Below are 27010 nucleotides of genomic sequence, written 5' to 3' on the forward strand. Positions count from 1 at the left end.
GATGTGACGGAGGTGCCTTTCCAAGTCTCCATCATGGAGGACAAGTGTTTCCCATCGAATGCCTTGACACGTCTGCTCACAGGTCTTCACCCAGGTTGGGGGATGGTGCCCATGTCCAGTTTTTAGACCAGACAGTATAAGATGGCTTCTCCTTCCATAAAATACTCCTGAATGTTCTTTCATTAAATACTCCAGAAGTATTTACTGATGGAGCTAAGATTTAGATGATACTAACCTGAACCAGATTTTTTTTTTTTTTAAAGCAGCCTAGGGCTGAAATAGGCTCAAAATCTGCCACTTCCTAGCTGAGAGGAGCAGGCATGTCACAGCCCCCTCAGACTCAGCCTCCTCCCTCGGCAATCGGGGGCTACAGCAGCTGCCCCCCTTGCTCACAGAGGACAGAGGGGGCAAGGTGTGCCAAGGCGCCTTGCACGACCTTACCCTCTTATTTTGGGGGGATGAACACTGGCTCCTGGTGGGGGATGGTGCAGGCTGACATTTTTTTCTCTGTATCCATAGCGCTTCCACACATTCCTCACTCCTCCCCTCATCCAGCAAGAAAACACGGTGCTTACCTGATGAGCTCTACTGTTTCTGAATACATCGTATAAGGAGATTTGGATTCCATGGGGCCTTGTTCCATTGCATTTCCACACTCGATAAACGACAATGCTGCTTCAGCATAGTTCAAAGCCTTTCCAAACTTTTCCACCTGATCAACAGAGTTAATACAGTGTCTTCCTAAACAATAGTTTTTTTTTAAATGGCATTGTCATGTAGTTTATACACCTTATTTGAGAAACCCAACTCTGACTTCTAAAATCCTGGGAATGAAGCTGAGAGAAGAAAGAAATAGAATACTTCTTTTCCTACTTATTTTCTCAAACTGCTACTGGCTTGGAGTAAGTGAGCGAACAGTTATATACAGAATTGTATCAAACCCATGTGACAGCTGTCAATCAACAGAGCTCAGAACTGCATGGCTGCTCTGATTTCTGTTTCCCTCTTTCTAACCCCTAATGGTTTGGCGACTTTATTCCTTGTTCCTCCATGCTATGCTAAATATGCATCAAAGTTGGTAGGTCTGGTCCCATATAAGAATTTTCATACTTCTTTTGGTACATCCCCAACTTGGATGGTTCCAGGCCTTGGTTATTATCTTTTACATTATTTGTGGCACTTACATCTCCATGCCTTCCTCTTCTCAATTTTTTTTAATTTTTTTATTTTTGAGATGGAGTCTCCCTGCAACCTCTGCCTCCTATGTTCAAGCGATTCTCCTGCCTCAGCCTCCAAGTAGCTGGGATTACAGGCAGGCATAGGCCACCACACCTGGTCTCAATTGTTTTTTTTTGTTGTTGTTGTTAATATTTAGAACCTCACTTAAGAGCGAGAGTGAGTAGGGGAAAGGAGAGGAGATAAACCTCAAGGAGCTATTTCAGCTTTGCTAAAATAGGACAAAAAGTTGAAAATTATTAATAAAAATGATTTTTGGTTGGGCCTGGCGGCTCATGCCTGTAATCCCAGTGTTTTGGGAAGGTGAGGCAGGAGGATCACTCGAGCCTGGAAGTTTGAGGTTCCAGTGAGCTATGATCACCCCACTGTGCTCCAACCTGGATAACACAGCAAGACGCTGTCTCTAAAGGCAAAACAAAACACATTTCTATGGGATTATCTGTAGCTGTCGAAATTTGTGTTATTCATCAGCAAGGGCAGCCACAAATCAGCTTTATATTCTTAAGATCTCATCAATCTAAACTTATGCATCAAGTTCCTGGTTCCATACCTGACTACTCTTTGTAGGTAATTACATATTCTAACTCTGGATTGCAGAATCTCCCCAGTTTTCAAATGATTCATTCATCAATTAAAACAGAATGACATAATACTCAAATACTATTCCAAGTCTTGCCACTAAAAATACAAAAAAACTTCATTAGTAATGATAGCTTCAAAAACAGAAATGCAGAGCAAAACTTCCTCTCATTAGCAAATCAAAATTTTAAACTGCTTATAAAGGTAGTGTAGGCTATAATGCAACATTTCTTTTTTCTTTTTTTTTTTTTTTTGGAGACAGGGTCTCACTCTGTCACCCAGGCTGGAGTGCAGTGGCATGATCTTGGCTCATTGCAATCTCTGCCTCCCGGGTTCAAGCGAGTCTTCTGTCTCAGCCTCCCAAGTAGCTGGGATTACAGGTGTGCACCACCACACCTGGCTCATTTTTTTTTTTTTTGTATTTTCAGTAGAAACAGGGTTTCACCATGTTGGCCAGGCTGGTCTCGAACTCCTGACCTCAAATGATCCACCTGCCTTAGCCTCCCAAAGTGCTGGGATTACAGGTGTGAGCCACCGTGCCTGGCCTGTAATGCAACATTTCTTGATAACACTTTCAGATGAAGTCATTTCATTTAGTATTAATATTTCCTAAAGCACCCAATTCTGTGGTCTGTGCACTCCACAAGCGAAAGCTCTTTCCAGGAACATATAATAGACTTGGAGAGAGAAAATGTACACCTACAAGATAGTTCAAAGTGCAAGGCAGTCTGTGATTACCCAACAAAATACAAAATGAGGCATCCAGTGCAAATGAGATGGAGGAAAGTGAGCTAGTGATGGGGCCGCGGAGAGACTGGGAAGGCCACAGGGAGGAGACTGAATATGATGCCGGGAAGGAATGGTAGGGTTTGGCTAGATTTGGGGAGGATGCTGACGGTGTGAGTGTGCCCATGAGAGTGTGTGAGAGTGACTCTCTGCAGGTGCAAAGGCCTGCTGGCTGGCAGGAGCAAGGTGTGCTTAGAGGTCAGTAGGGGACCAGCCTGGCTGGAGCAGAGTGTCTCCTCTTGGGAAATCGTCAACAGGAAAGATAGGGTTGGGCAAGAGGACAATGAATGAATAATGCTGTAAACTTTAGATGCTGGATTCAGGCAGAAAATCTCTTTCTCCTTAAAAATCTGATGCTCTTCTCCAAGAGTGGCCATGCATTGGCTTCTCCAGATGACCAGAACTGTCCATCAGACTCAGATTGTGTGGACAAGAGCTGTACCTTCCGCTGCCCTCCTCTATTTTCTGATACGTAGGGGTTATTCCTCCTGTACCCCAGTGTACATAGGCAGTGGTCTTCACGTAAATAAGTGTTCAATAGGTGACACTGGTAGCACTGGAAGAGGGGTACTGTTACTGTTTAAACATCTTCAGTATTCTGAAGGTCACTGGAAATGCCTTCTTCATTTCCAGCACCTGCCTTAATCTCAGTTATGAACACTGGAGGAGACTAAAACTGGAATTACTAGGTGGGAAGATGTCCCTTTGGACTTCATTCATTTAAGATGGAACAACCATATGATCTCTTTTAGAAAAGAAAACAAAGTTTTCCATCTCTTGCCTGAGAGCTTCAAGCTTTCCAAAACAGGAGATCATCCAAGCAAGAAAAGTTATTCTTTGAAAACATCAAATCATGGTGACTTTAGAGTCTTATGTGCAGATAATAGTTTCTGTGTTGTACAGTTTCAGAGAAAGCATTCATTTTGGCAGATACATGTGAAGAACACAAGTGTTTTTGAAAAGAGATTTGATCCTGGGACCAAGCCAAGGGTTTGTCAGGCTAACAAGAGAAAAATGCAAATCTAGATTTTACTTTTTAAAGGAAAAAAAAATACTACCGCCCACTGCCTCCACTGGCTCTAGTTACTATTCAAACCTTAGGACTAAACTGAAATATTCATTTGTCTAGGGCTTTTTCCCAGTCAGGCATTATTGGTTGAAGTCATAATTTATTGGGCTATGAACATTTGATTATATAAACATTTCTCCATTTAACAGACCCAGCCATCCTTGTAATAGATTTTATAATTACCCTAGCTATATTGTCCCAGTGATGAAGCTGCAGTACACACATAATTTGGAAGAACGTATCTGGAAAGAAAAGGGTCTCACCATTGCATCTGCTTTATGCTTCATTCGTTTAGCTTCTTGCATAAAATAATCGGCACTGCGAGGCCTACAAGGAGAGAATGATATTAAACGTCATTATGGCTTAAGTGCAACATCTTTTTAAAATATTCCTTCCTTTCACTCAAACTTAAGGCACAATTTAAAAACTCTGCTTAATGCGGAATTAAGTGTGTTTTTTGCCTTTCCAAACTACTGCCTATATGTCAAACACCACAACAAATTTTCTCTTAAGTTAGCAATTCGAAACACACTCAACATACGCCAGTAGTCTCTATTTACAGTGGATTTAACATGGCCCCCTAGGGCCTAATTTGTGAATATATTTTTTTATTGTATGGTTAAAAAAAAAGCGAGAAATCTTATTTTATGTAATATTTACATAAAACAATCCCCTTTTAATGTAAAGATTGTAAATATACCTCATAATAATTGTATGGCTATATATGGGTGAGTATATTTATGTATCCTTATGAAAATAAGTGTCATTTATATGCATATCTAGTACCTAGAGTTTTATGTATATATACTGAATTATCTTAAAGCCTCACAGTGAAAAATAAAAAGAGGTAATGTTGGATGATTACATTCCAGTTGTAATGAAGTTAATTGTAAAATGATGTCTACCTTGTAACAATGCAAACATGCCATGTATTCTCTAGAGTTCTGATTAGCTAGCTGGTAAACATTAACAGCAGACATGTGGATTATTAAAGCAATAACCCTGGCCAGCGGTGACTCTGCCGGGAGATGAAGGTAACTCATCCAGAGACTGATTTGAGTGTGTGTAATGAGGCCCAGTTACGCTAAGGTACTCATCAGACAGTATCTTTAAGTGTTTAGCCCGATAGATTAAAAAAATGACATTTTTAGGCACCGGCAGCATAAACTTTATATAATCAATAAACTTGACCTATTCATGAATATCAAATATAAGCCAGGACTCTCTGAATGGGAGATTCGACGGAAGTAGTGATATTAATCATGGACTGTTTAGCCGATGATTACATGCTTATTTTGAACTGCCTTATTTCAGATCCTAATGGGTCTTTTACCTTATTGTAATATTAGGTAGTCAGAACATTCATGTATCCAAAGAGGTCAAAACGCTTAGAAAAGCAATGTGTGACAATGACATTGCATTTTAATCAAACAAACCAGAATCACAGCATAGTTTTGGGGTCAAAATGGCTCCTCACCCCATCCCCATGCCCCCCTCTGAGGGCTGGAGCCGTCCATTCATTGTGGTGGGTCTTTCACTGAGGGTGAGGCCTGAGGTCTCCTTCCTAGGAAGGCCCTGCTCCTGCCACTCCATTTTCTCTCTTGCATCTCCTGGGTGCCCATGCTTTCTCCATATGAATGGCTTTGTTGTTGCCTTGGTGAGTTTTCCTTCTTTGTCCACATATTGACACATATTGTAAGAATGTCCACATATTGTCTGGTCTTTGGTTCCAACTCTGGCAATTGATGTTATTTTTGTTGTTGTTTTTTGAGAAAGGTTCTCACTCTGTCGCCTAGGCTGGAGGGCAGTGGTACAATCACCCATACTGCAGCATCAACCACCTGGGGTTAAGCCACCCTCCCACCACAGCCTCCCAGGTAGCTGGGACTACAGGCGTGTGCCACTATGCCTGGCTAACTTTTTGTATTTTTAGTGGAGACAGGGTTTCGCCATGTTGCAAAGGCTGGTCTTGAACTCCTGAGGTCAAGTGATCCACCTGCCTCGGCCTCCCAAAGTGCTGGGATTACATGGCTTCCATCACATCACCATCCTGCTCACAGACCTAAAATCAATCTCCAGGGTCTACGAGATAAAATCTCAGTTCAGATCCCCAATAATCTTGCCCAACCCACTTCATCATATTGCTTATTCACAAAGGCCCTTGACCAAAGTCAGAGGTGGCTCCTCATTGTCTTGATAACATGGCATCCTGGTCCGAGGAGATCTGCTCATCACTTCCCCCACCTGGAACACTCTCCTCTCTGTTCATTCACTGAGTGCCTTCTAGGAGCCGAATGTTGCCTGGCCCTCAATTTCCCCGCTGTAAGGCATTCCGAGTAACCTTGGTCCATGTTCACCTCTGTCCTTCCTGAGCTCACACAGCACTTCTTGTTTACTACACTTGGTATTTCATTATCTTCTGAGCTGTACTGGGCATGTGTGCAACTTGGTTGCTGGTACGTTTTTAGTAAGGACCATGCTGTAGACTTCTTTGATCTTTCCCACCCTGTAGTTTTTGGCACACGGTAGAAGGTAAGCAGGTCTCCCTTGAATGAATGGCACTGAATTCATTTTGAGCTTAGAAAAGAGTGGTGTCTTCCGATGGGGTGCAGCATCGCATCCAATGAGCCAGAGAATGTCTCCATAGCAACTTGAAATTCTCCACATCATTATCTGTTTTATACTGTAGTATATAAGTTAGGTCATTTTTTTTTCTTGCCCTGTTTTGTCACTAACAGATCACTACTTCAAATGCATTTCATTAAAGGATTATCTTGGTAATAAGCTATGGCATCTTAGTTTCCACCAGCCTTCTAAGTTACCCTTATGGATGGCAGTGGCTCACAATTCCTAATATAAGCTCCTTAATCAATATTGTTTTCATCTGCAGCATAGGGGCATATTTTTAAATCCTGATATGGAGGCTGAGTCATAGACTCTCACCATAGCACATGTGGGTAAGTAACACACCTAATTTTCTGACCGTATCAGAGCAGCTATAATCAGAGCAGTAACCTGAGATGCTAATAGCATAGGTACCATCTGGAGGCCACTTACGAACACATTTGTTAGAACTCTCATCTTTGCATAGAATGGAGGGCTCACTATAATGAGTCACTGAAGATTGCCTGATGATTGGCCCATTTTCTCCTTTCGGGTGATTTCTAGTGCTGTACTTCCAGAGCAGATCATTATAAAGCCAGAGGGACCAATGGGATGTCACCCAGTGTCCAGCCTTGCCACGAATCACAAAGGCATCCCTTCTGACAGCAATACACAAGTCAGTAGGAAAAGTAAAATTGCTGTCACCATTGTGACAGTTATAGAATATAATACAGCAAAGGTACTAAAATGAGATCTTATCTGAGTGTTCAAATAGATTTTGCATCTAATCTTCTATTTTTTTTTAACATGGAAAACCTAGAGTTTTCGTTTTTCATTTGTGTAATAAAATTCTTCCCATTGTTTCCCACAGTGATGGTATTTTATGATGACACATGAGCAAACCTAATAAAAGTTTAATTAAACACCATAAATGGAACTGTGAATCATGGGCTCTTCAGAAATGGGGCTTGAGTGATCTGAAAGCCAGAGCTTAGCTGCATGCATCTTCATTATGAGAGCTCTCTCCAACAAAAGCATTCTGAGCACTTGATCCAAATAGAATGTTTTCTTTTCTTCTCTTCCCCCTCCCACCACCCCCACCTAGAAACACACGGCCTTGGTTCTCAGCAGCATCAGGGTTTGAGCTACCCCCATATTTCTTCTGGCATGGGAATATTAAAGCAACCTTGATTTTTGTTCTCCTTTGTGGCTGGGATAGAGTTGAATGGTCTCCCACGGAGAGCCTGGCAGACTCCTTTCTGTAATTCCTACCTCTGTGAAATGCCGCCCTCAGTAGAGCCAGCCTGTTTTGTGAAAACTGGCAGGGATGAGAGCTCAATGTGTTTGAACAACAAGTTCCTCGGCGCGGCAGAAATTGGATGATTTTCTTAGGGAAGTTGAAATCCAAATCAGACAAATAGGCAACTGCATACCAAATGAATTCATCATCTGCTATCCGATATGTCAGCTTGTCATCTGATAAGCCCCAGAGGTGTTAATATGTCCCAAGCTTTGAGGAGAATGCATAAGAAGTTAAGTAATTATTTTTAATACACAGAGTCAGTGATGACTATGGATGAGGGCACTTCAGAGTCAGCCACTCCAGGATGCTGGCACTGGCTTTATAGGCACTTCCCCACAGATGCAGGTAGATTGCATTTGGGTAGCAAGGATTCAAACACAGCTTTTATTTCCACAACTTTGATGTTGGCTGGGGCTCAGAGTCCCTGGAACCGGTCTTCTCCCAGGCACAAGCGGTTATTCACTGTTTCTTCAGGCCACAGGACTGCTTCCCTCTCAGCCGGCCACAGAAGGCAGGGTTTGCTCTGCAGGATGCTCAGGCTAAGTGGGGCAGGTTTGGGTGTTGAATCAAAAGTAACTTTCTGTTGAACTGGGGAATTATCAATCTGATGGTTGTTTTTCTCTGAGTGTGACATTTAAAATAATCTTACAAAACCCTAAAAGATGATTGGACAGCTGAGATTTCAATCCAGGAGATCTGAATGTCCTTGTCTCCGCACCCTGCCCCCCGCACCCCTTTGCAAATCCTACTTCATTTCTTTCTCCCTCTCTCTCACTCACTCTTACTCTCTCACTCTGTTTTGGTTAGAACAAAAGAAGCTCCTGGCCTTCAGACAGGGATTTCATAATGGGAGAAATTCCATATGAAGACCAATAAAGGCTTAATGATTAATCAGGAAAACAAAAAGGTAGGGTCCTGCTTTGAAAGGACTAGGAGAGGAGACCCTCAAGAGAACATGCCCACTGCAAGCCCCTGGTGGGGGAGCGCCTTCCCAGCTGCAATTTCGCCTACTCAAGGATCTTAATTGGTGTCCTTTGACTAAATCATGCTGCTAGGGATTCAACCTTTTACAATATGGGAGTCTTCCCATCCTCTATAAAATTAAAATCCTTTAGCTCTGAGACTGCTGTGCAAGTACATTACAAATGTCAAGTCCCTCTTCCTTCCTCCCGGCCACATTTCACATGCCATGGCCTTCAGCACCTGGCGTCTATAAGTCAGTCTTTCCTCACTGTCGGGAGGTTCAGGTAGCCGGGCTCCTGTTACGGGCACCATGAGGACAGAAGGGACGTTTGGTGGTTTGGCTGAATGTGCTGATTGTGACTGACTTTTCCATGTGACATACAGGCAGCAGCCAGCACTTCCTCCAGGGAGTGGCAGGCAGCCCTGGCACCTGGGGTTCTCTGGCTTCCTAGCACAGCAGAATGGCGGGCAGGATGGAGGAGGTGGTTTTCCAGCCAAGCATCTCACCACCACTTAGCCCTGTTCAGGACTTCTGTACGGAGGCTTTCATGACACAGTTGTTCTCTCTCAATTTTCCCCAGCCAAGAATTCCCCTGTCACTAATTATGATACCAAGTAACTTACAGCTCATGGCTTTGCACTAATAAGATCAGTTTCTAGGCCTCAAGTTGAATCAAGTGCTGTCATTCATTGACATAAATTCTTACAGATCCATTTTTTAAACAAAAGTTTGATAACCACACTAGTGTCACCTTAATACTGTGGCTGTCAAGTAGTGAATGTTGTGCGTTTGCTAAATGTCAGGGGAGGAGGTGAGGTCACACTGCCACCAATATGAGCCCACAACATACAAAGGACAGGCTGACCTGGATCACATTTTTAAAAATAAATGTTATTCTGCTCAGTTCTGTCTGTATCCCAAAGGAACTAACTGGTGCCTGTTTACAGGCATTATAGGGATTACAGGCGCATGCTAACACGCCCGGCTAATTTTTTGGTAAGTAACCTAGGAAAAGGGGCTTGGAAACCCATGAATTTACATTCACCTGCATGTAGATTCCTTATAGTCATAGAAAAAAAAATTGCAGGCACTCTTCCCTGGGAATGTAATTTATAATTCAGCTGGGTTCATTCAACACTTGTTATTGAAAGCCTACTGGCTTCAGCTGTTGTCTGAATCCCATGTTTATTCAACCATTAACAAGTATTTATAATACAAAGAGATGAGTTTACTTTTTTAAAAAAGCTGCATGATGCGGCTTTAAAAATTAAATGACAGTGTGGCATCTGTTACTTTTTGGATCACTGTAACTGGATTTCCATCAACTCGAAATCACTCCAGTGCTAATTATCTAGTCTTGTCTTTTCTTCCACTGGTGGCCTCTCTTTGGTCATTTCACTGCTTGTTTTTACAAATGGCTAAAGTTCACTCTTTACCCTCGGCGAAGAGAAGTCAAGGAAGGTGACAGGGCTGAGGTCTTCCTCTGTCACTGAGGCTGCTGGTGGGGAAGCTGGCATAGAATGGAGGTGGGCAGGAAGGAGGCCGAGAATTAAATTTAGTAATCCTAGGAAACCTTCCTGGAGAGGTCATCATGTGCCTCTCTCTCCCCTGAAGAACTGAGAATTAATTAATCATTATACTTCAGCTCTTGTGCCTGTACTTGGCACTTAGTAAGTGCTCCATATGTACCAAAAGGAACCTGGGAGACGTTTTGCACAATTTTAGGTGACATTCTAGCCCAGTGATCTCTTGAAGGTTGCTTATTTTTACTGCTTAAAGGAAGAGACGATGCCTATTTTTGCTTTTTTTTCTTTGAGATGGAGTTTCACTCTTGTTGCCCAGATTGGAGTGCAATGGCATGATCTCGGCTCACTGCAACCTCCGCTTCCTGGGTTCAAGTGATTCTCCTGCCTCAGCCTCCTGAGTAGCTGGGATTACAGGCGCCTGGCTAATTTTTTTTTTTTTTTTTGTATTTTTAGTAGAGATGGGGTTTCACTGTGTTGGCCAGGCTTGTCTCAAGCTCCTGACCTCAAGTGATCCACCCACCTCGGCCCCCCCAAGTGCTGGGATTACAGGCATGAGCCACCACGCCTGGCCTATTTTTGCTTTTCAAGCTTGAAGAATCTTTCCACAACTTTCTTAGTTCGATGGTTGAGTGGCTGTTTGAGTTGCATGTTTATTTTACTGTTATGGATTTCAAATCAGTTGGGACATATGGCAATTGGAATGCGACATCTATCTCTCCATATGATGGATATGTAACTGTTTTTTTATTCTATTATATCTATATCCATAAAAGGAGAAACAGTTTCATTGTAGCTGTCAGCCAGGAAAATTATACACATTGCTAATGGGAAGAACAAATGATAACAGCCTCTTTGTTGACACCAATAGTGACAAAATTATATTAGTTTCAGCCATAGCAGATTGAGAAACATTTCCTCTTATAAAAAGTCCAAGGGCTGCCAGCCATGGTGGCTCACGCCTATAATCCTGCACTTTGGGAGGCTGGGGTGGGAGGGTTGTTTGAGGCCAGGAGTTCGAGACCAGCCTCGACAACATAGTGAGAGATGATTTTTTTTTTTTTTTTTTGAGACACAGTCTCGCTGTTGCCCAGGCCGGAGTGTGGTAGCACGATCTCAGCTTACTGCAGCCTCCACCTCCCAGGTTCAAGCAATTCTCTGCCTCAGCCTCCAGAGTAGCTGGGATTACAGGCGCCTGCGACCACACCTGGCTAATTGTTGTATTTTTAGTAGAGACAAGATTTCACCATCTTGGCCAGGCTGGTCTTGAACTCCTGGCCTAGTGATTCACCTGCCCCAGTCTCCCAAAGTGCTGGGATTACAGGTGTGAGCCACTGCGCCCAGCCGTGAGACACTTTTTCTACAAAAAAAAAAAAAAAAAAAAAAATTAACTGGGTGTGGTAGCATGCATCTGTAGACCCAGCTACTCAGGAGGCTGAGGCAAGAAGATAGCGTAAGCCCAGGAGTTTGAGGCTGCACTGAGCCATGCTCATACCACTGCACTCTAGCCTGTGTGACAGGGCAAGACCCTGTCTCAAAAAAAAAAAAAAAAAAAAAAGTCCAAGTACCTGTAGATCAAAGTACAATCATTTAGTTGTTGCTGTTTCTGACCTAGCTTTCTGGTTCATACACTGGAAAATTCCTTGCATTTTAATATGACATATGTGTTTGTATTTTGTGTGTATATACCATGCTCTCAAAACCACCCACTGCAAGTATGCGGTGGTGTGAGTACCTCAGGGTCTAATGCTCCTTCTGTTTGATCATGTTGTTGGGTTATGACTTCCAAATGCAAATTTCTATGTTATCCTTATATACAATTTTAATCTCTTCTTTTTACAAATGGCTGAAGTTCACATGAACAATTTATATCACTGAACCCTAATTATAAATGTAGTTGGTCACCTGACTGTACTCCCACTCCATGCCCTCCCTTGGGGGGGGTTAATCACCACCTACCTCCCTGGCTGCTTGGCAAAGGCAATGAAGACAGTGAGAGGAAGGGGGGTGGTGAGGGCCAGGAGTATGTGTGGGGTGGGACGCAGCTGCCACCACAGGAAGAGAAGAAACACACATGCCCTCCTGGGCTGCCCTCAAGCCTTCCTAAACCCAGTTACCTTGGAATGTGTTCATTTAACAAAACAAACAACAAATGTGGATTTGGCTTTCACCCCCAAAACCCTGTGCCCTAATTAGCTTACAGGAGTTCATGCAATACTTGAAGACTAAAACTTAGTATTTTAAATTGCCCAGGGAATTGTACAGAGGTGAATAAATAGATCATGCCGAGACTCCGGGTGGCAGTTAGGGATGGAGGAGCAGGGCGGACGATGAGGCTGGAGTAGCCACCCCTGCATGGTGCTTTCTGTGCTCCATGTGACACCCCTTAGGAGACGGCATTTAATGGATCCTAGGAGGGCCCCGCTGAGTGAGCTGTGGCATTTGTCACTGGGACTCTCGGACATGTAGAGCCATTTTATTTTCCAATGTCCAGTGGCGTTAGTGGTTTGTAGTCTGCTCCTCAGCTGGACTGGAAGCCCTCAGAGGGCAGGAGTGCCTATTTCTGCTGCTGCTCCACCCCAGAGCTGAATTTTTCCTGCCTCACCCAGCCATGTATTTGACACCCGTAGGACTGCTAAAGCTGAAAAGAGGATTCTTCTGCCTTCCAGGCTTGTCCTTGACACATACATTTTCCCTACAAGCCGAAATAATTTTCAGCATCATTTTATCATTTCTCATTTGTCATTTTCAGCCTCTCGAGAGCATTCCAGGAGGTTGTTTTTATTCATCTTCTCCTCTTGTTTTTCCTCCTTTTAAAATGATGCTGGGAATGGACGTTATACTTGGGTGAAACTGAAAGTGCTAGAATTGGGTGAAGGATGATGGCATTTTTTTCCTATATAAGAATCATTTATACTATTATAAAGAATATAGCAGTTGGAGGAAAAAAGCTTTCAGGAGTAAATCACTATTATTCATTGCCTATTATAATTTACAAAAACAACAATGCTTCTCTTTCTAGTAGCATAAAACCGCCAACAGCCCAAGTACAAGTGCTTAGAAGTGTAAGACTCATTAATGCTATTTGCCTTTGTTTTTTGATGTCCTGGATCCAACCCCATTAGCACTGATTATTCCGTCTACCCAAAAACCCCACCAGGACTCAGGCGTGCACTCAAAATTAAGGCTCCAATTCCATTCAAAAGACCAAGTCCCAGGGGAAAAAAAGGCCGCACTGTAGCTGAAGGTGGCCACACCAAGGTGCCCATGCCCCTTCCACCTGAGCAGCTTCTGTTCTGTCTTGCCCCTCACCACATTTAAAAGGGTCTGAACTTACATGTCATCGAAGACAAGTTTCTGCCTCTTGCAGTCCCTGTGGCCGTTGGAGCCTGGAGACCACGGCTCCGTCTGCGGCCGTGACTTGTGGAGGGGAATGTTTTCGGAATTGTTGTGAGCTGCTTTCTAAACAACAAACAACACACGTCTTTGAGAAACTGGCCACCTGGTGAAGCGAGCAGCCCATCACATACATACATACATAGAATATCTTTGGCTCTACAGAACATCTTTGTGTGCTGTATTAGAATTGATGGTGATTTTGTCTCAATAAAGAAATACATGCATTCTAGGTATTTGCCGAGGGCTTCTACCTGTGTTCTCAACTGTCATTCTCATGACACTATCAAAAGGGAAGTCATGACGCCCACTGTCACAGATCCAGAAACAGGCTTGGTGAGGTTCAGCAAGTTGCCCACACTCAGTGACTGTGGTGGAGGCCAGGGGTTAGGGTTCAGACGCCCACTTTTCCCAGTCCGCTAGACTGGAGGCTGGCCAGTTCAGTCTTCATCAGCATCCTCCAGGGGGCTGGTGAAAACACAGATTGCCAGGCCCCACCCTGAGAGTCTGGGATTCAGCAGGGCTGGGGTGGGGACCTAGAATCTGCCTTTCCATCTGGTTCCCGGTGATGCGGATGTTGTAATCACCCGCCATCCTGGAACCACGCTTTCAGAACCATTCACTCATCTCAACAGTCAACCAGTCACTCATCTCACAGGTTTGCTGGTTCTTGTTGGCTGTCTGTGAAGACCAGAAGGAGACAACAGAAACCACTAGGAATTACTTAAAAAATAAATCGACTGGGCACGGTGTCTCACACCTGTAATCCCAGCACTTTGGGAGGCTGAGGCAGGGAGATCACCTGAGGTCAGGAGTTCGAGACCAGACTGACCAACATGGTGAAACTCCGTCTCTACTAAAAATACAAAATTAGCCAGACGTGGTGGTACATGCCTGCAATCCCAGCTACTCGGGAGGCTGAGGCAGGAGAATCGCTTGAACCCGGGAGGCAGAGGTTGCGGTGAGCCGAGACCATGTCATTGCACTCCAGCCTGGGCAACAAGAGTGAGACTCCGTCTCAAAAAAAAAAAAAATAAATAAATAAATAAATTCTAGGCCAGGCATGGTGGCTCACACCTGTAATCCCAGCACTTTGGGAGGCCAAGGCAGGTAGATTACCTGAGGTCAGGAGTTCAAGACCAGCCTGGCCAACATGGCAAAACCCTGTCTCTACTAAAAATACAAAATTTAGCCAGGCGTGGTGGTAGGTGCCTGTAATCCCAGCTACTCAGGAGGCTGAGGCAGGAGAATCGTTTGAACCTGGGAGGTGGAGGTTGCAGTGAGCCAAGACTGCACCATTGCACTCCAGCCTGGACAAGAACAAAACTCCATCTCAAATATATATGTATACATATGTGTGTGTGTGTGTGTGTGTATATATATATATATGGAACACGTTAGTCTGTGGAAAAGTTTTAAAAATCACATTACTTGGGATACAGACATTTACGTGGCACCTATTGTGTGCTAAACACATGGATCATAAAACAATGTCAGTGGTTAGGAAATGCAAATGGTTTCTCTGAAGTAATTAAATTGAGTGTATACAAATGCTTCTTTAAATATGGACTGCTTTTACGTGTAGCACTGTAAGGGTTAGAGTCTACTGTCATAGAAGACCAGGAAGCTCAGATGTCAACATTTTAAAATTGTTCTTAAACTCCTCCAGCGGCCTCTGCTCGCTCTTGGTAAAAGGAGCGATCCCAGCCAAGTGGCCCCTCAGCCATTCTTTGCCTGTGGCCTCTGTTCCCCAGATTCATGAGCGTGTGCAGTTCTTTCTCGGGACCTCTGCACTTGCTGCTTCCTCTGCCTGTAATGCTCTTTGTCTCTTACTATATGGTGACTTGCCTTTTAGAGATCTCGCATCAGGGGTCAGCCATCTATGGCCAGGGAGTCAAACCTGGCCCTTTTTGTAAATAAAGTTTTACTGGAAACCAATCCTGCCTATGTATTTATCTACTGTCTGCTTTCCTGCTACAACAGCAGAGTTGAGTAGCTGGGATGGAGACTGTGCAGCCCATAAACCCTTAAATTATTTATCTGACTCTTTACAGCAGCAGTTCTCAACTGGGGGCAAGTTGACAATGCCCGGAGACATTTTTAGTTGTCACCACTGCGAGTGGGGGCTCATAGCATCTACTGGGTGGAGGCCAGGGATGCTGCCAAACATCCTACGTTGCACAGGACAGCCCCACCACAAGTAATTACTCAGTCCAAAATGTCAAAACCTGCTTTGCAGAGGCCGGGTGCGGTGGCTCATGCCTGTAATCCCAGCACTTTGGGAGGCTGAGGCAGGCAGATCACGAGGTCAGGAGATCGAGACCATCCTGGCTAACATGGTGAAAACCCGTCTCTACTAAAAAAATACAAAAAATTAGCCCTGGGAGTGGTGGCTGGCGCCTGTAGTCCCAGCTACTCGGGAGGCTGAGGCAGAAGAATGGTGTGAACCCAGGAGGCGGAGCTTGCAGTGAGCCGAGGTCGCGCCACTGCACTCCAGTCTGGGTGACAGAGCGAGACTCCGTCTCAAAAAAAAACCAAAAAACCTGCTTTGCAGAAAGTTTGCCACTCCTAGGACTAATTCAAGCTGCTTTGTTATAAGAGCTCCTAGTTCTTTGTGAGTTCCCTTTTTAGCACTGAAACCATTGGTGGTGAATCATGCATGTGTGTGATCCCCTGTATAAGGCTCTCTCCCTAGAACTGTAAGCTTCATGTGGGCACAAATGGGATCCGCTGGATTGTTATTGCATCTCTGGTGCTCAGCACAGTGCCCAGCACGTAATAAGTACTTACTGAATGAGCACCTGTTCGGTGAAAAATAACTAAATAAAATCTACAATTGGTTTATAGTTCTCTGCATATCATAGTTGCTCATGATATAAGGATATAGAGGGAAATTAAAAAACTTGAGTTGGTGGCTTTTTGTTCCATGTTTTTCTAATATAGGTCTTCCCCAATTCTTTCAGTCTAGAATTAAAGACCACTGCTCCCAAGTGAGGGTGCACAAAAAAGGTTCATTTCCTGAGGATGCTGTAAGATTTAGGCTCTCGTGGGAACTTCCAGCAACTTTTAATAATCTTTAATTCATGGGATAAAGTGTTACACATTGCTCCCTCCCTCATCTTTCTCATCTTTCTTTGCAGAGTCCTGTTCTTTTTTTTTTTTGAGACAGAGTCTTGCTCTGTCACCCAGGCTGCAGTGCAGTGGTGCGATCTCGGCTCACTGTAACCTCCACCTCTCAGGTTCAAGCGATTCTCCTGCTTCAGCCTCCTGAGTAGCTGAGATTACAGGCATGTGCCACCACGCTTGGCCACCCAGCTGGTTTTGATAGGCACAGTGATTACTACAGGGGAGGGTTTGGAAGTAACTAATGTTCCTGAAAGGATGAGTGGTCCAGGGCCACTGGCTGTTAGAGGCTGGCATGGCAGTGAAGAGGAACTAACATGTAGTGTTAGTTGCATAGGCGTCCCTAGGTGTTGGAGTTTTTTTTTTTTTTTGAGACAGAGTCTTGCTCTGTTGCCCAGGCTGGAGTGCAGTGCTGAGATCTCAGCTCACTGCAACCTCCGCCTCCCAGGTTCAAGCAATTCTACTACCTCAGCCTCCTGAATAGCTGGGACTACAGGCGCCTGCCACCACGCTAGGCTAATTTTTGTATTTTCAGTATAGATGGGGTTTCACCATGTTGGCCAGGCTGGTCTTGAACTCCTGACCTCAGGTGATCCGCCCGCCGCAGCCTCCCAAAGTGCTGGGATTACAGGCATGAGCCACCACGCCCGGTCGGGGTCTTTTCATGATATTGTCTCTTTTAAGTCTTATCACTACCATTTTGCAGGTAAAGAAACAGGAGCAGAGAGATTAAGCAACTGGCCCAAGATCACACCACAGCTAAGAGGTGAGGTCAGATTGTGAACCCAAGTCCCCTGCTCTTCCCCTGGGGCGTGCTGGAATCACCCGAGATCACTGGAAAAGGGGTGGTGGTGGGGGTCCCCCACTGCGGCTGTGACACTGGCCAATAAGGGCAGAGTGGGGGCCCTGTAGCTTTCGGTGTGGGGTTTCAATCCCAGATTTAACTCTGCCCTGGGATAAGAAATTTTTCCCAACAGAAAGATTGGTTGGTTCAAACTCCTAATTTACTTTGTCCCGGGATGGTATTACTTTGAGGTCTTTTCTTTTCAGAAGGAAAAATAAAATCTTGCCTAAGCAACTGAGGGTTAGAACTCTCCCTCAGGGTTCTTCTTCCCCGCTCTCTGTTGGGACAGTGAAGGGGGCTGTCCTCTGTTGGGTCTTCCTAGAAGCGAGAGGCATTCAGGAATTCTCAAGGGACCTCAAGCACGTGTTCAGACTGTGCTAGGTTAGAGACAGAGCTTGGGGGTGCTCAATTTCATTTTGGTTTTAATTGGGAAAGGAAGAGCATCAACAAACCGTGAGGTCTCCGCCGTGAGGCTGCAGCTGGCTGTCGGCCTTAGGCTTTTTGCTGGAAGAGGCTGAAGTAAACAAACTGTTGCCATTAGGTCGGCTGGAAGAAGTTAAGTCCTCGCTGGTGTATTTGTGTTTAGATGCATCAGAGAGGGGTGAGATGGGTGACCGAAGCATTTTTTCATTTTTATTTACTGGTATTGCCACACTGAAAAAGGAAATGACGGTAATGGAATGTTACAGAGTCAGCACAGGGAAAGGTAAATGTTTTCATATGACCCAAACCACCCAACTGGGACCTGTTGGTAGGAGAAGCTTATTGGGAATTATTATACCAGGAAACAAGTTAATGGCATTAGGATCATAACAAACAATAAGCAGATCTCACTCACTGTTTCTTTCCTCTTCCCATCAGGATGAGTAGTAATTCTGGAGCCAGCACCAAAGTACATGACTAAGACTAATAACACCTTCATTTTCCAAGTCCTTTATCCAAGGATCTCAAAATACCCAACAAACAACTTACTGTTTTCCTAACAAGCATAACGAGCAAGCAGTGGGAAAGTCAATCAACAACAATAAATGAATTCTACATTTCTGTCTTTTTTTGAGACGGGATCTGGCTCTGCTGCCCAGGCTGGAGAGCAGTGGTGGGATCTTGGCTCACTGTAGCCCTAACCTCCTGGGCTCAGGCAATCCTCCCACTTCAGCCTCCTGAGTAGCAGGGACTACAGGTATGCATCACCACACTGGGCTAATTTTTCATATTTTTTGTAGAGATAGGGTTTCACCATGTTGCCCAAGCTGGTCTCGAACTCCTGGATTCAAGGTGCCTCGGCCTCCCAAAGTGCTGGGATTACAGACATGAGCCATCGTGCCCAGCCAAATTCTACACTTCTTTTTATTTTTTATTTTTTTGAGATGGAGTTTCGCTCTTGTCACCCAGGCTGGAGTGCAATGGCACAATCTTGGCTCACTGCAGCCTCTGCCTCCTGGGTTCAAGTGATTTTCCTGCCTCAGCCTCCCGAGTAGCTGGGATTACAGGTGCCTGCCACCACATCCGGCTACTTTTTGTATTTTTAGTAGAGATGGGGTTTCACCATGTCAGCCAGGCTGGTCTTGAACTTCTAATCTCAGGTGATCCACCTGCCTCGGCCTCCCAAAGTGCTGGGATTACAGGCGTGAGCTACCGTGCCCAGTCCATATTCCACATTTCTAAAAAGACTTTTGCTATCTCATCTGAGCTTGTACTAAATATAATATAGAAAAATAATAAAACCAGAGAACAACTTGCAATATGTGAAGCCAATTCTTAATATCTGAGTTTATGACTTAACCAGGGATTGATCAGATTAAACCTAGAATATAAAAACGGTGAGTAGGAGGCCGGGTGTAGTGGCTCATGCCTGTAATCCCAGCACTTTGGGAGGCCAAGGTGGGCGGATCACTTGAGGTCGGGAGTTCGAGACCAGCCTGGCCAACACGGTGAAACCCGCTCTCTGCTAAAAATACAAAAATTAGCCGGGTGTGGTGGCGCATGCCTGTAATCCCAGCTACTCAGCTCAGGAGGCTGAGGCAGGAGAATGGCTTGGGAGAGGTGGATGTTGCAGTGAGGCGAGATTGCGCCACTGCACTCCAGCGTGGGCGACAGAATAAGACTCCGTCTCCAAAATAAATACATAAATAAATAAAATAATAAATAAAAATGGTGAGTAGAAGTTACAGTTTCTGATTCCTAACTCCTTATTTTACCTTCAAAACTACTGTCTGTGCTTGAATATAACATTCTCCAAAATCAACCATCAGTGAAGAGGGATTCACTTATATCTGAGTTTGCAATGTATATTATATTGTTAGGGCTCTATTACTTAAAAGTATTGTTTGGGGAAGACAGATTAGTTTGAAATAAACTCAGTCATCGCTAATTTAGGATACTTATAGAGGTCACCTGGTAGAGTCAGTTAAAAAATGGTAAAGCCATCTAACAAAGATTTACTCATTATTCTTGAGGTTGGGATCTCTTAATTGCACGTGTTGGTTATCACCGCAAAGAAGCCACTAAAGTCACTTCGAAAAGCAATTTCCTTAGCTGGTGGTCACAGTGGAGAAATTACAAACACAGACCTCTAGAACAAATGACAAAACCAAGGTTCTGAATGTTATGCAAATGGATACATGTGGGGATAGAATTTCTGGTGAAAAGCACTGTTCCAAAAGCACTGTGTGTCTAACAACATAGAGGCTGTGTCACGCAAAAGTGCTTTGGGAGAATCAAAAGTTGCTCATCTAGTGATGGCTAAGATGCTGATGCTGAAGATAATGTGAACAGCCTGATTATAATAGTTTCTCGAAATGTGAGTGAAGAAAGACCTTTTCCTCAGTCTCTATTATCTGACATACTTTATGATTTTTACAGTGCATGGAAAACAAAACTGTGACATTAAATATTATCATGGATATCATGATTGCCTGTTTTTCATCACTGCAAGTTTATATATATATTCAAGTTGGCCAAAGAAACTTTCTTTGGAGCTCTTCTTTGAAATTGGCAATCCCCTTCTCTTGGACTGCTGTACGGCACTGGTAAAACTTGATAGCAGTAATCACAACTCCAGAGGTACACAGACCACCTTTCCAAGAATGTACTCTAAGCATTTTATATGCATTGTGTCACCACTTAACAGCAACAAAACCATCAGAACTAGGAGGCTCTGCCAGGCTAAGTCTCTAGAGCAAGAGTTTTTTAACCTGGGGTCCAATAACTTGAATAGAGAAGTGACCTCTTCATTTTCACTAACCTCTCACTGTAACAGAACATTTCCTTCAACTATGAGTAAAGGCATGAAACCAGAGTCATGGTTTAGCAGGAGCAGTAGTACAACACTTGCGACTGTGTCACCGGCATAAATCACAGCTATTTTCTTTTTTTCTTTTTCTTTTCTTTTTTGAGATGGAACCTCTCTGTCGCCCAGGCTGGAGTGCCATGGCGCAATCTCGGCTCCCTGCAACCTCTGCCTCCCGGGTTTGAGCGATTCTCTGGCCTCAGCCTCCCAAGTAGCTGGGACTACAGGGGCGTGCCACCACACCCAGCTAATTTTTTTATATTTTTAGTAGATACGGGGTTTCACCATATTGGCCAGGCTGGTCTTGAACTCCTGACCTTGTGATCCGCCTGCCTCAGCCTCCCAAAGTGCTGGGATTACAGGCGTGAGCCACCGCACCCAGCCAAATCACAGCTATTTTCATATCATATTGCAGTTGTGCATACATACGGTTTATATTCCTCACTGCTTAGAAATTCTGGAAGCCACCAGATCAGCTAGAAAGGTTATTTAGTGCATTAACAAGCACTAAAGGATATCACACATTTAAAAATATTTGGGGACTACATTTTCCCCATTTCCCCTTTCCCAATATTTTGGGCTGGCATCCACCCTGCAAAGAGGACCGAGGAGTGGGCAGCATCCAGGGGCAGCCCTCCCTCCCGCTCAGACCCACAGAAGCCCTCGCCTTTCAAGGTGATTCTGGCGCTGCAGTGGGCCTGTGTGTGTGCACCCTCGCCCTCCAGTTCCCTCGCCAAGTTTTAGCACTGCTCTACATCTTTTCCTAACCTTTCAGTTTACATTTTTATGTGTTGTGCCGAGACATTCATCTCTCTTCAAAATTCTATGTATACGGTCAGGGAGGGTGTGGAGTGTCTTAGAGAGGAAAAGTGGTTTCCGTGCTGTGGTATTTCAAAACGGAAAGAGCTTCTACGACTGATGATAAGCTACTTGTTTCTAATAAATACCTGGGATCTTGCTTTGCTTGTAAGCCATTCATCACAGAGGGGAGTCAGTGCTGGGTGGGTCCATCTGGAACCTCTTGAGAGGAGTGTGTGGGTGGCCATTTAACCTTGGGAGCACGGACCCTTCTAAGGCCACAATTTTAGTCTATATCCAATTAATTGCTTTAGGTGCTACACACGGAGATTCAGCTTGAAGTGTGTATTTCGTCTGTGTAATAAGCTTAGTGTTCTTATGAGTTTAGCAGTTACCATTAAAATATTGATTAGAAATTCAGTTATTAAGTTTTTTTGGGGGAAGGGCATGTCTTGGGGAGTGCAGAGCTGTGTGTAACTAGTATCTGGTCTTTGGTTATGGAGAAGTACCCTGCCTGAGTATCTGGAGCTATAATGTGTGGCACATGTGTAGCCATAATGATAAGATTTGGGTTAAAGGAGGGAAGCAAGTCTGCAGACCTTGACCAGAGTAGTCCTCAAAAAGCCTGACCCTCCTCCAACACAGGTGACTTTCAGACCCAGAGATCTCTCCAGCTCACTTCCACTTTGGAGGGAATGCACGTACCTGTTGATGTTCATGTTGCAGTGGTTTGCAGACAAAGTATTACTGGTGGAGGTGGCCAGTCTTGAAGAGCTGTCTTTCTCTCCCTGGGACTTCTTGATCTCCCTGTAGTCGTCTTCGTTGTCACACTGTATGGGAATAAACTAAAGTCAATCAGCATGGGATTTCAAGAGGTATTATGAGTTCCCAGGCACCAACTTCCACAGAGCAAGGCCTCCTGGGAGCCCCACTCACCTGGCTTCCCCGAAGCACAGCCTGAGCAGCTGTGCCCCTGCCATAGCTTCCCCATTAGCTCCTCAACAAGCAAGGATGAAATCTGTCAGTTTTACAATTGACAGCTGATGGAGAGGAGAGGCACAACGCCATGATTCAACATTTTGAATTCTGAAAGCTGCTCTGCCATCAACCGGCTTAGGATTTAGCCCTCCAACTGGTCTGAGTTCCCACTGCAGCTCCAGTGGCACTCACCTTGGCATTTCTTGGTATCAGAATAAAGTACAGCAAGTGTGTGTTCTCTGGGATTCATGCCATAAGGGCAGTGGCAAGCCTGGACTTTTCTGTTTTAAAAATTCTTGCCTTGGCCAGGTGCGGTGGCTCATGCCTGTAATCCCAGCACTTTGGGAGGCCGAGGCAGGCGAATCACGAGGTCAGGAGATCGACACCATCCTGGCCAACATGATGAAACCCCATCTCTACTAAAATACAAAAAATTAGCCAGGTGTGGTGGTGCACGCCTGTAGTCCCAGCTACTTGGGAGGCTGAGGCAGGAGAATTGCTTGAACCTGGGAGGCAGAGATTTAAGTGAGCGGAGATCACGCCACTGCACTCCAGCCTGGTGACAGAGTGAGACTCCGTCTCAAAAAAAAAAAAAAATTATTGCCTTTTGTGAACTGCAAGCAGAAGCTATTATCTCTTGGTGCCTTAATTCTAGTTTTTCAATTACTATCCCATGACATCTTAGAATCCATAAAGTACCTTTTTCTAAAACAGTACTTTGATTGGATCCTTGTTGCCATGATTGGGTTTAATTTTATTTATTTATTTAGAGACAGAGTCTTGCTCTGTCACCCAGGCTGGAGTGCAGTGGTGCGATCATGGCTCACTGCAGCCTCAACCTCCCAGGCTCAGGTGATCCTCCCGCCTCAGCCTTCCAAGTAGCTGGGAATGCAAGTGTGTGCCACCATGCCTGGCTAATTTTTTGTATTTTTTGTAGAGACGGGGCTTTGCCATGTTGCTCAGGCTGATCTCAAACTCCTGGGCTCAAGCGATCCTCCCACCTTGGCCTCCCAAAGTGCTGGGATTACAGGTGTCAGCTATCAGGACAGCCTGTGTTTAACTTCAGATATGTGTTAAGGTGCAACACAAATATATTCAGAAAGTATCATTTTCCATGAGATAACAGGAACCTAGTATGGTATCCTCAGGGCTGTCTGCATTGTTTTCCAGGAGACAAGTGCCAACACCAAAGAGAGAAAGACTCTGACTTTCTCGCTCTGGCTGGGATTTTGCCACACAGCCTCTGCCACAGGGGCTCCCAGATGCCCACACTGTAATAGTACCCCCATGGAGGGCCCAAACCAAAGCTCCGAGTTCTTAGTCCTTAGCTCCAGGGCTCCAGCAGGGCGAGACTCCACAAATTTGACAGCCAGGTCTATGGGGTCCCATCTCCAGCACCCAGTACTGGGGTACTAATGCCCAGAATACCAAGTAAAGAGCACTATAAGAATGTTCTTTCACTTCTCTTGTGTCTGTGTTTAATGATTCTTTAGATTTTATGAGTACAGCCAGGTGTCAGCCTTACTGTAAATGAAGCTTAAGTTAAAATAAAAATGGCCATAAGTAATACAACTATTTAAACAGAATATTACGGAATTTTATGTACATCTTTCTGCACATCTCTCTAGTAAACTCTGCATGCCTGGATGGCTTTATGTATTTCCAATCTGTCTATATATTACCAATGTCTATCTCTGCATATTTCATATGTGTATATTTCCATCAGCCTATTCAGTTAGCCATCCATCCTAGAGGTAATAGCCACACTCATTCCCAGATGATTAATTGATTGATTCCTACACTCAACAAAGACTGAGCACCAGCAAGTAGTAGGGAAGACAGGGTGTGTAGAGAAAAACAGGAGGAATAGCAGGTAGGGAAGAAAATGAGCTGCCAAGTATTACTGACTTGCATTGTTGGAACATATTGTGTGAATCTGACAACACCCCTGCAAAGATGTCAACATTTTTTTTTTTTTTTTTGAGACAGAGTCTCGCTCTATTGCCAGGCTGGAGTGCAATGGCATGATCTCAGCTCAGTGCAGCCTCCGCCTCCAGGGTTCAAGCGATTCTCCTGCCTCAGCCTCCTGAGTAGCTGGGATTACAGGCACGCGCCACCACGCCCAGCTATTTTTGTATTTTTAGTAGAGACAGGGTTTCACCATGTTGGCCAGGATGGTCTTGATCTCTTGATCTCATGATCCGCCCACCTTGGCCTCCCAAAGTGCTGTGATTATAGGAGTGAGCCACCACGGCCGGCCCCGATGTCAGCATTTTCTAGATGGAGAAACTGATGTTCAGAGAAAGTAAAGTCACCTGATTAAGGTCACTGAGGAGGCCAAGGACCATAAATAACTTTCTGGGTCTAGTGCAAAATGAAAATGCTGGGCCCTTTGTTCAAAAAGCAGGAAAAGAGTGATGTTATAAAGCCCTCAAATAGAAAACATTTTCCATTCTTTCACAGTCTCTGTCATGGAGGTGTCTACAGTATTTGCTATACACACTGTACTTCTTTGGGCATGGGGATACTTGAGGGGGCAAGTGTAGCCTCTCAAGGGCCCTGTCTGCCCCTGGACGAGGTATATGTGTGCAGCCCACCAGTGTGGGCGTTCCCCTTCTGCCAATCAGAGGCCCTACCTGTGGTGCCTGAGTTGTCAGGCATTTCCCCAACAACCCACAGCAAATGGGCAACCCCCAGGTGATTTCAAGACCCTCTTTGGAATGTCTTACTACCTGGATGAGGGATGGGCAAGATCCTTCCTCTGCCTGCACCTAGGCCCCTTCTTGGGGCAAGGGCAGCAATAGTCCCTGGACTAAGACAGGAAGTGGGAGGCTGCCTATGGCCCAGGGTGCCAGGAGGCAGAAGCGCAGGCAGAACCTGCCCTGCAGAAACAGGCAGGAGGTGGGAACACAGTGAGTCAAAGCTCCATATGCCCCTGCACATGTACCATCAATTTGCAGCATCACAAATTCAAAGATTACAGGAAAAATTTTAAGATGGCAGCCACAAGCATTCAATTCCAAGGGGCCCTGGGTGATGCACACCAGTATGGTCCCATGCATGGGGCCCATGAAAAGCTGGCCCTGCAGCAGGTAAATGGTAAAGACGGGATTTGAAGTCAGGACACTTTGGTGTGAAAATCCACACACTTTCCATTATATGTGAGCACTCTCAGGGCAATGGGGACCAACTAAGGGCGCCCACTGCCAGCTAATAATGGCCAGTGCTGGGTAGAAACTATGTTGGGGCCTCTTTATAAAATTATCTTTGCTGGCCACGTGCAGTGGCTCACGCCTGTAATCCCAGCACTTTAGGAGGCCGAGGCAGGCGGATCACCTGAGGTTGGGAGTTCGAGACCAGCCTGACCAACATGGTGAAACCCCGTCTTTACTAAAAATACAAAATTAGCCAGGCATGGTGGCACATGCCTGTAATCCAAGCTACTCGGGAGGCTGAGGCAGGAGAATCACTTGAACCCAGGAGGTGGAGGTTGTGGTGAGCCAAGATGGTGGAGCATCATTGCACTCCAGCCTGGACAACAAGAGCGAAATTCTGTCTCAAAAAAAAAAAAAAAAAAATTTTTTTTTCTTTGCATCCATACCAAGGAAAAGCAAAAAGCTGCCCCTTGAAGATATTTCTTTTCATGAACTTTCTTGCAAGGGCTTCAAATTCTACTTTATAGGGATAAATTACTTAATGTTATTAATATTATGTGAAGAAAAACATCCTTTGGTACTTTATTTTTTATTTTATTTATTTATTTCTTTGAGATGGAGTCTTGCTCTGTTGCCTAGGCTGGAGTGCAGTGGCATGATCTTGGCTTGCTGCAACCTCCGCCTCCCAGGTTCAAGTGATTCTCCTGTCTCAGCTGCCTGAGTAGCTGGGACTACAGGTGTGCACCATCATGTTTGGCTAATTTTTTGTATTTTAGTAGAGATGGGATTTTACCATGTTGTCCAGGCTGGTCTTGAACTCCTGAGCTCAGGCAATCTGCCCATCTCAGCCTCCCAAAGTGGTAGGATTAGAGGCTTGAGCCACCGTACCCGGTCTGGTACTTTAGAATGAATTTCTCTGGTCATAGGTGCCCTTAGGTTACAAAGATGATTGTCATAAAAAGGAGACTGAGTGCCTTTTCCATGCGCACTTACAAAGCAAGAAATATATTCATCGTGGCCAGGACAAGGTAACAAGCTGTACTCCTTAGTCCCCTTCTCAATCAGGGATTCGAAATAGCTGTGAAACATATGTGTCCGGTCTAACTTTTCTATTGATAGACTAGACTGTCTTCAGAAAACTGGAAAATATACAAACCTCAGACTGATTTCTTATTGTGACGCTCTGAAGCCAGACAGCCTGGGTTAATTCCTGGCTCAGCCCCTTAGGACCTATGTAACCTTGGGCAAGTTGCTTTAGGCTCTCTGAGCCTCTGTTCCCTCTCCGTAAAATGGGTATGACAATATTTGCCTCATAAAGTTATAAGGATGAAATGATTTAACATGTATAAAGTGCCTAGAGCAG

The 27010-nt window shown here is 44.6% G+C and overlaps 1 protein-coding gene across 10 annotated transcripts in view; it reads right to left on the bottom strand.

Annotated features, from left to right (window-relative positions):
* The window catches only part of AFF3 (ALF transcription elongation factor 3), a 569022-nt gene that overhangs the window by 20341 nt on the left and 521671 nt on the right, over window positions 1-27010 (bottom strand). For all 10 annotated transcript variants that reach the window (XM_063695620.1, XM_063695617.1, XM_063695621.1 and 7 more), the window contains 5 exons: window positions 22220-22344; window positions 17880-18081; window positions 13402-13526; window positions 3934-3997; window positions 576-712 (listed from right to left, as the gene is read on the bottom strand). In XM_063695620.1, the coding sequence (XP_063551690.1) occupies window positions 576-712; window positions 3934-3997; window positions 13402-13526; window positions 17880-18081; window positions 22220-22344 (653 nt within the window). The remainder of the gene's footprint in view (window positions 1-575; window positions 713-3933; window positions 3998-13401; window positions 13527-17879; window positions 18082-22219; window positions 22345-27010) is intronic.

This window comes from Gorilla gorilla, chromosome 12 (assembly GCF_029281585.2).
Source record: "Gorilla gorilla gorilla isolate KB3781 chromosome 12, NHGRI_mGorGor1-v2.1_pri, whole genome shotgun sequence".
Lineage (NCBI taxonomy): Eukaryota > Metazoa > Chordata > Mammalia > Primates > Hominidae > Gorilla > Gorilla gorilla.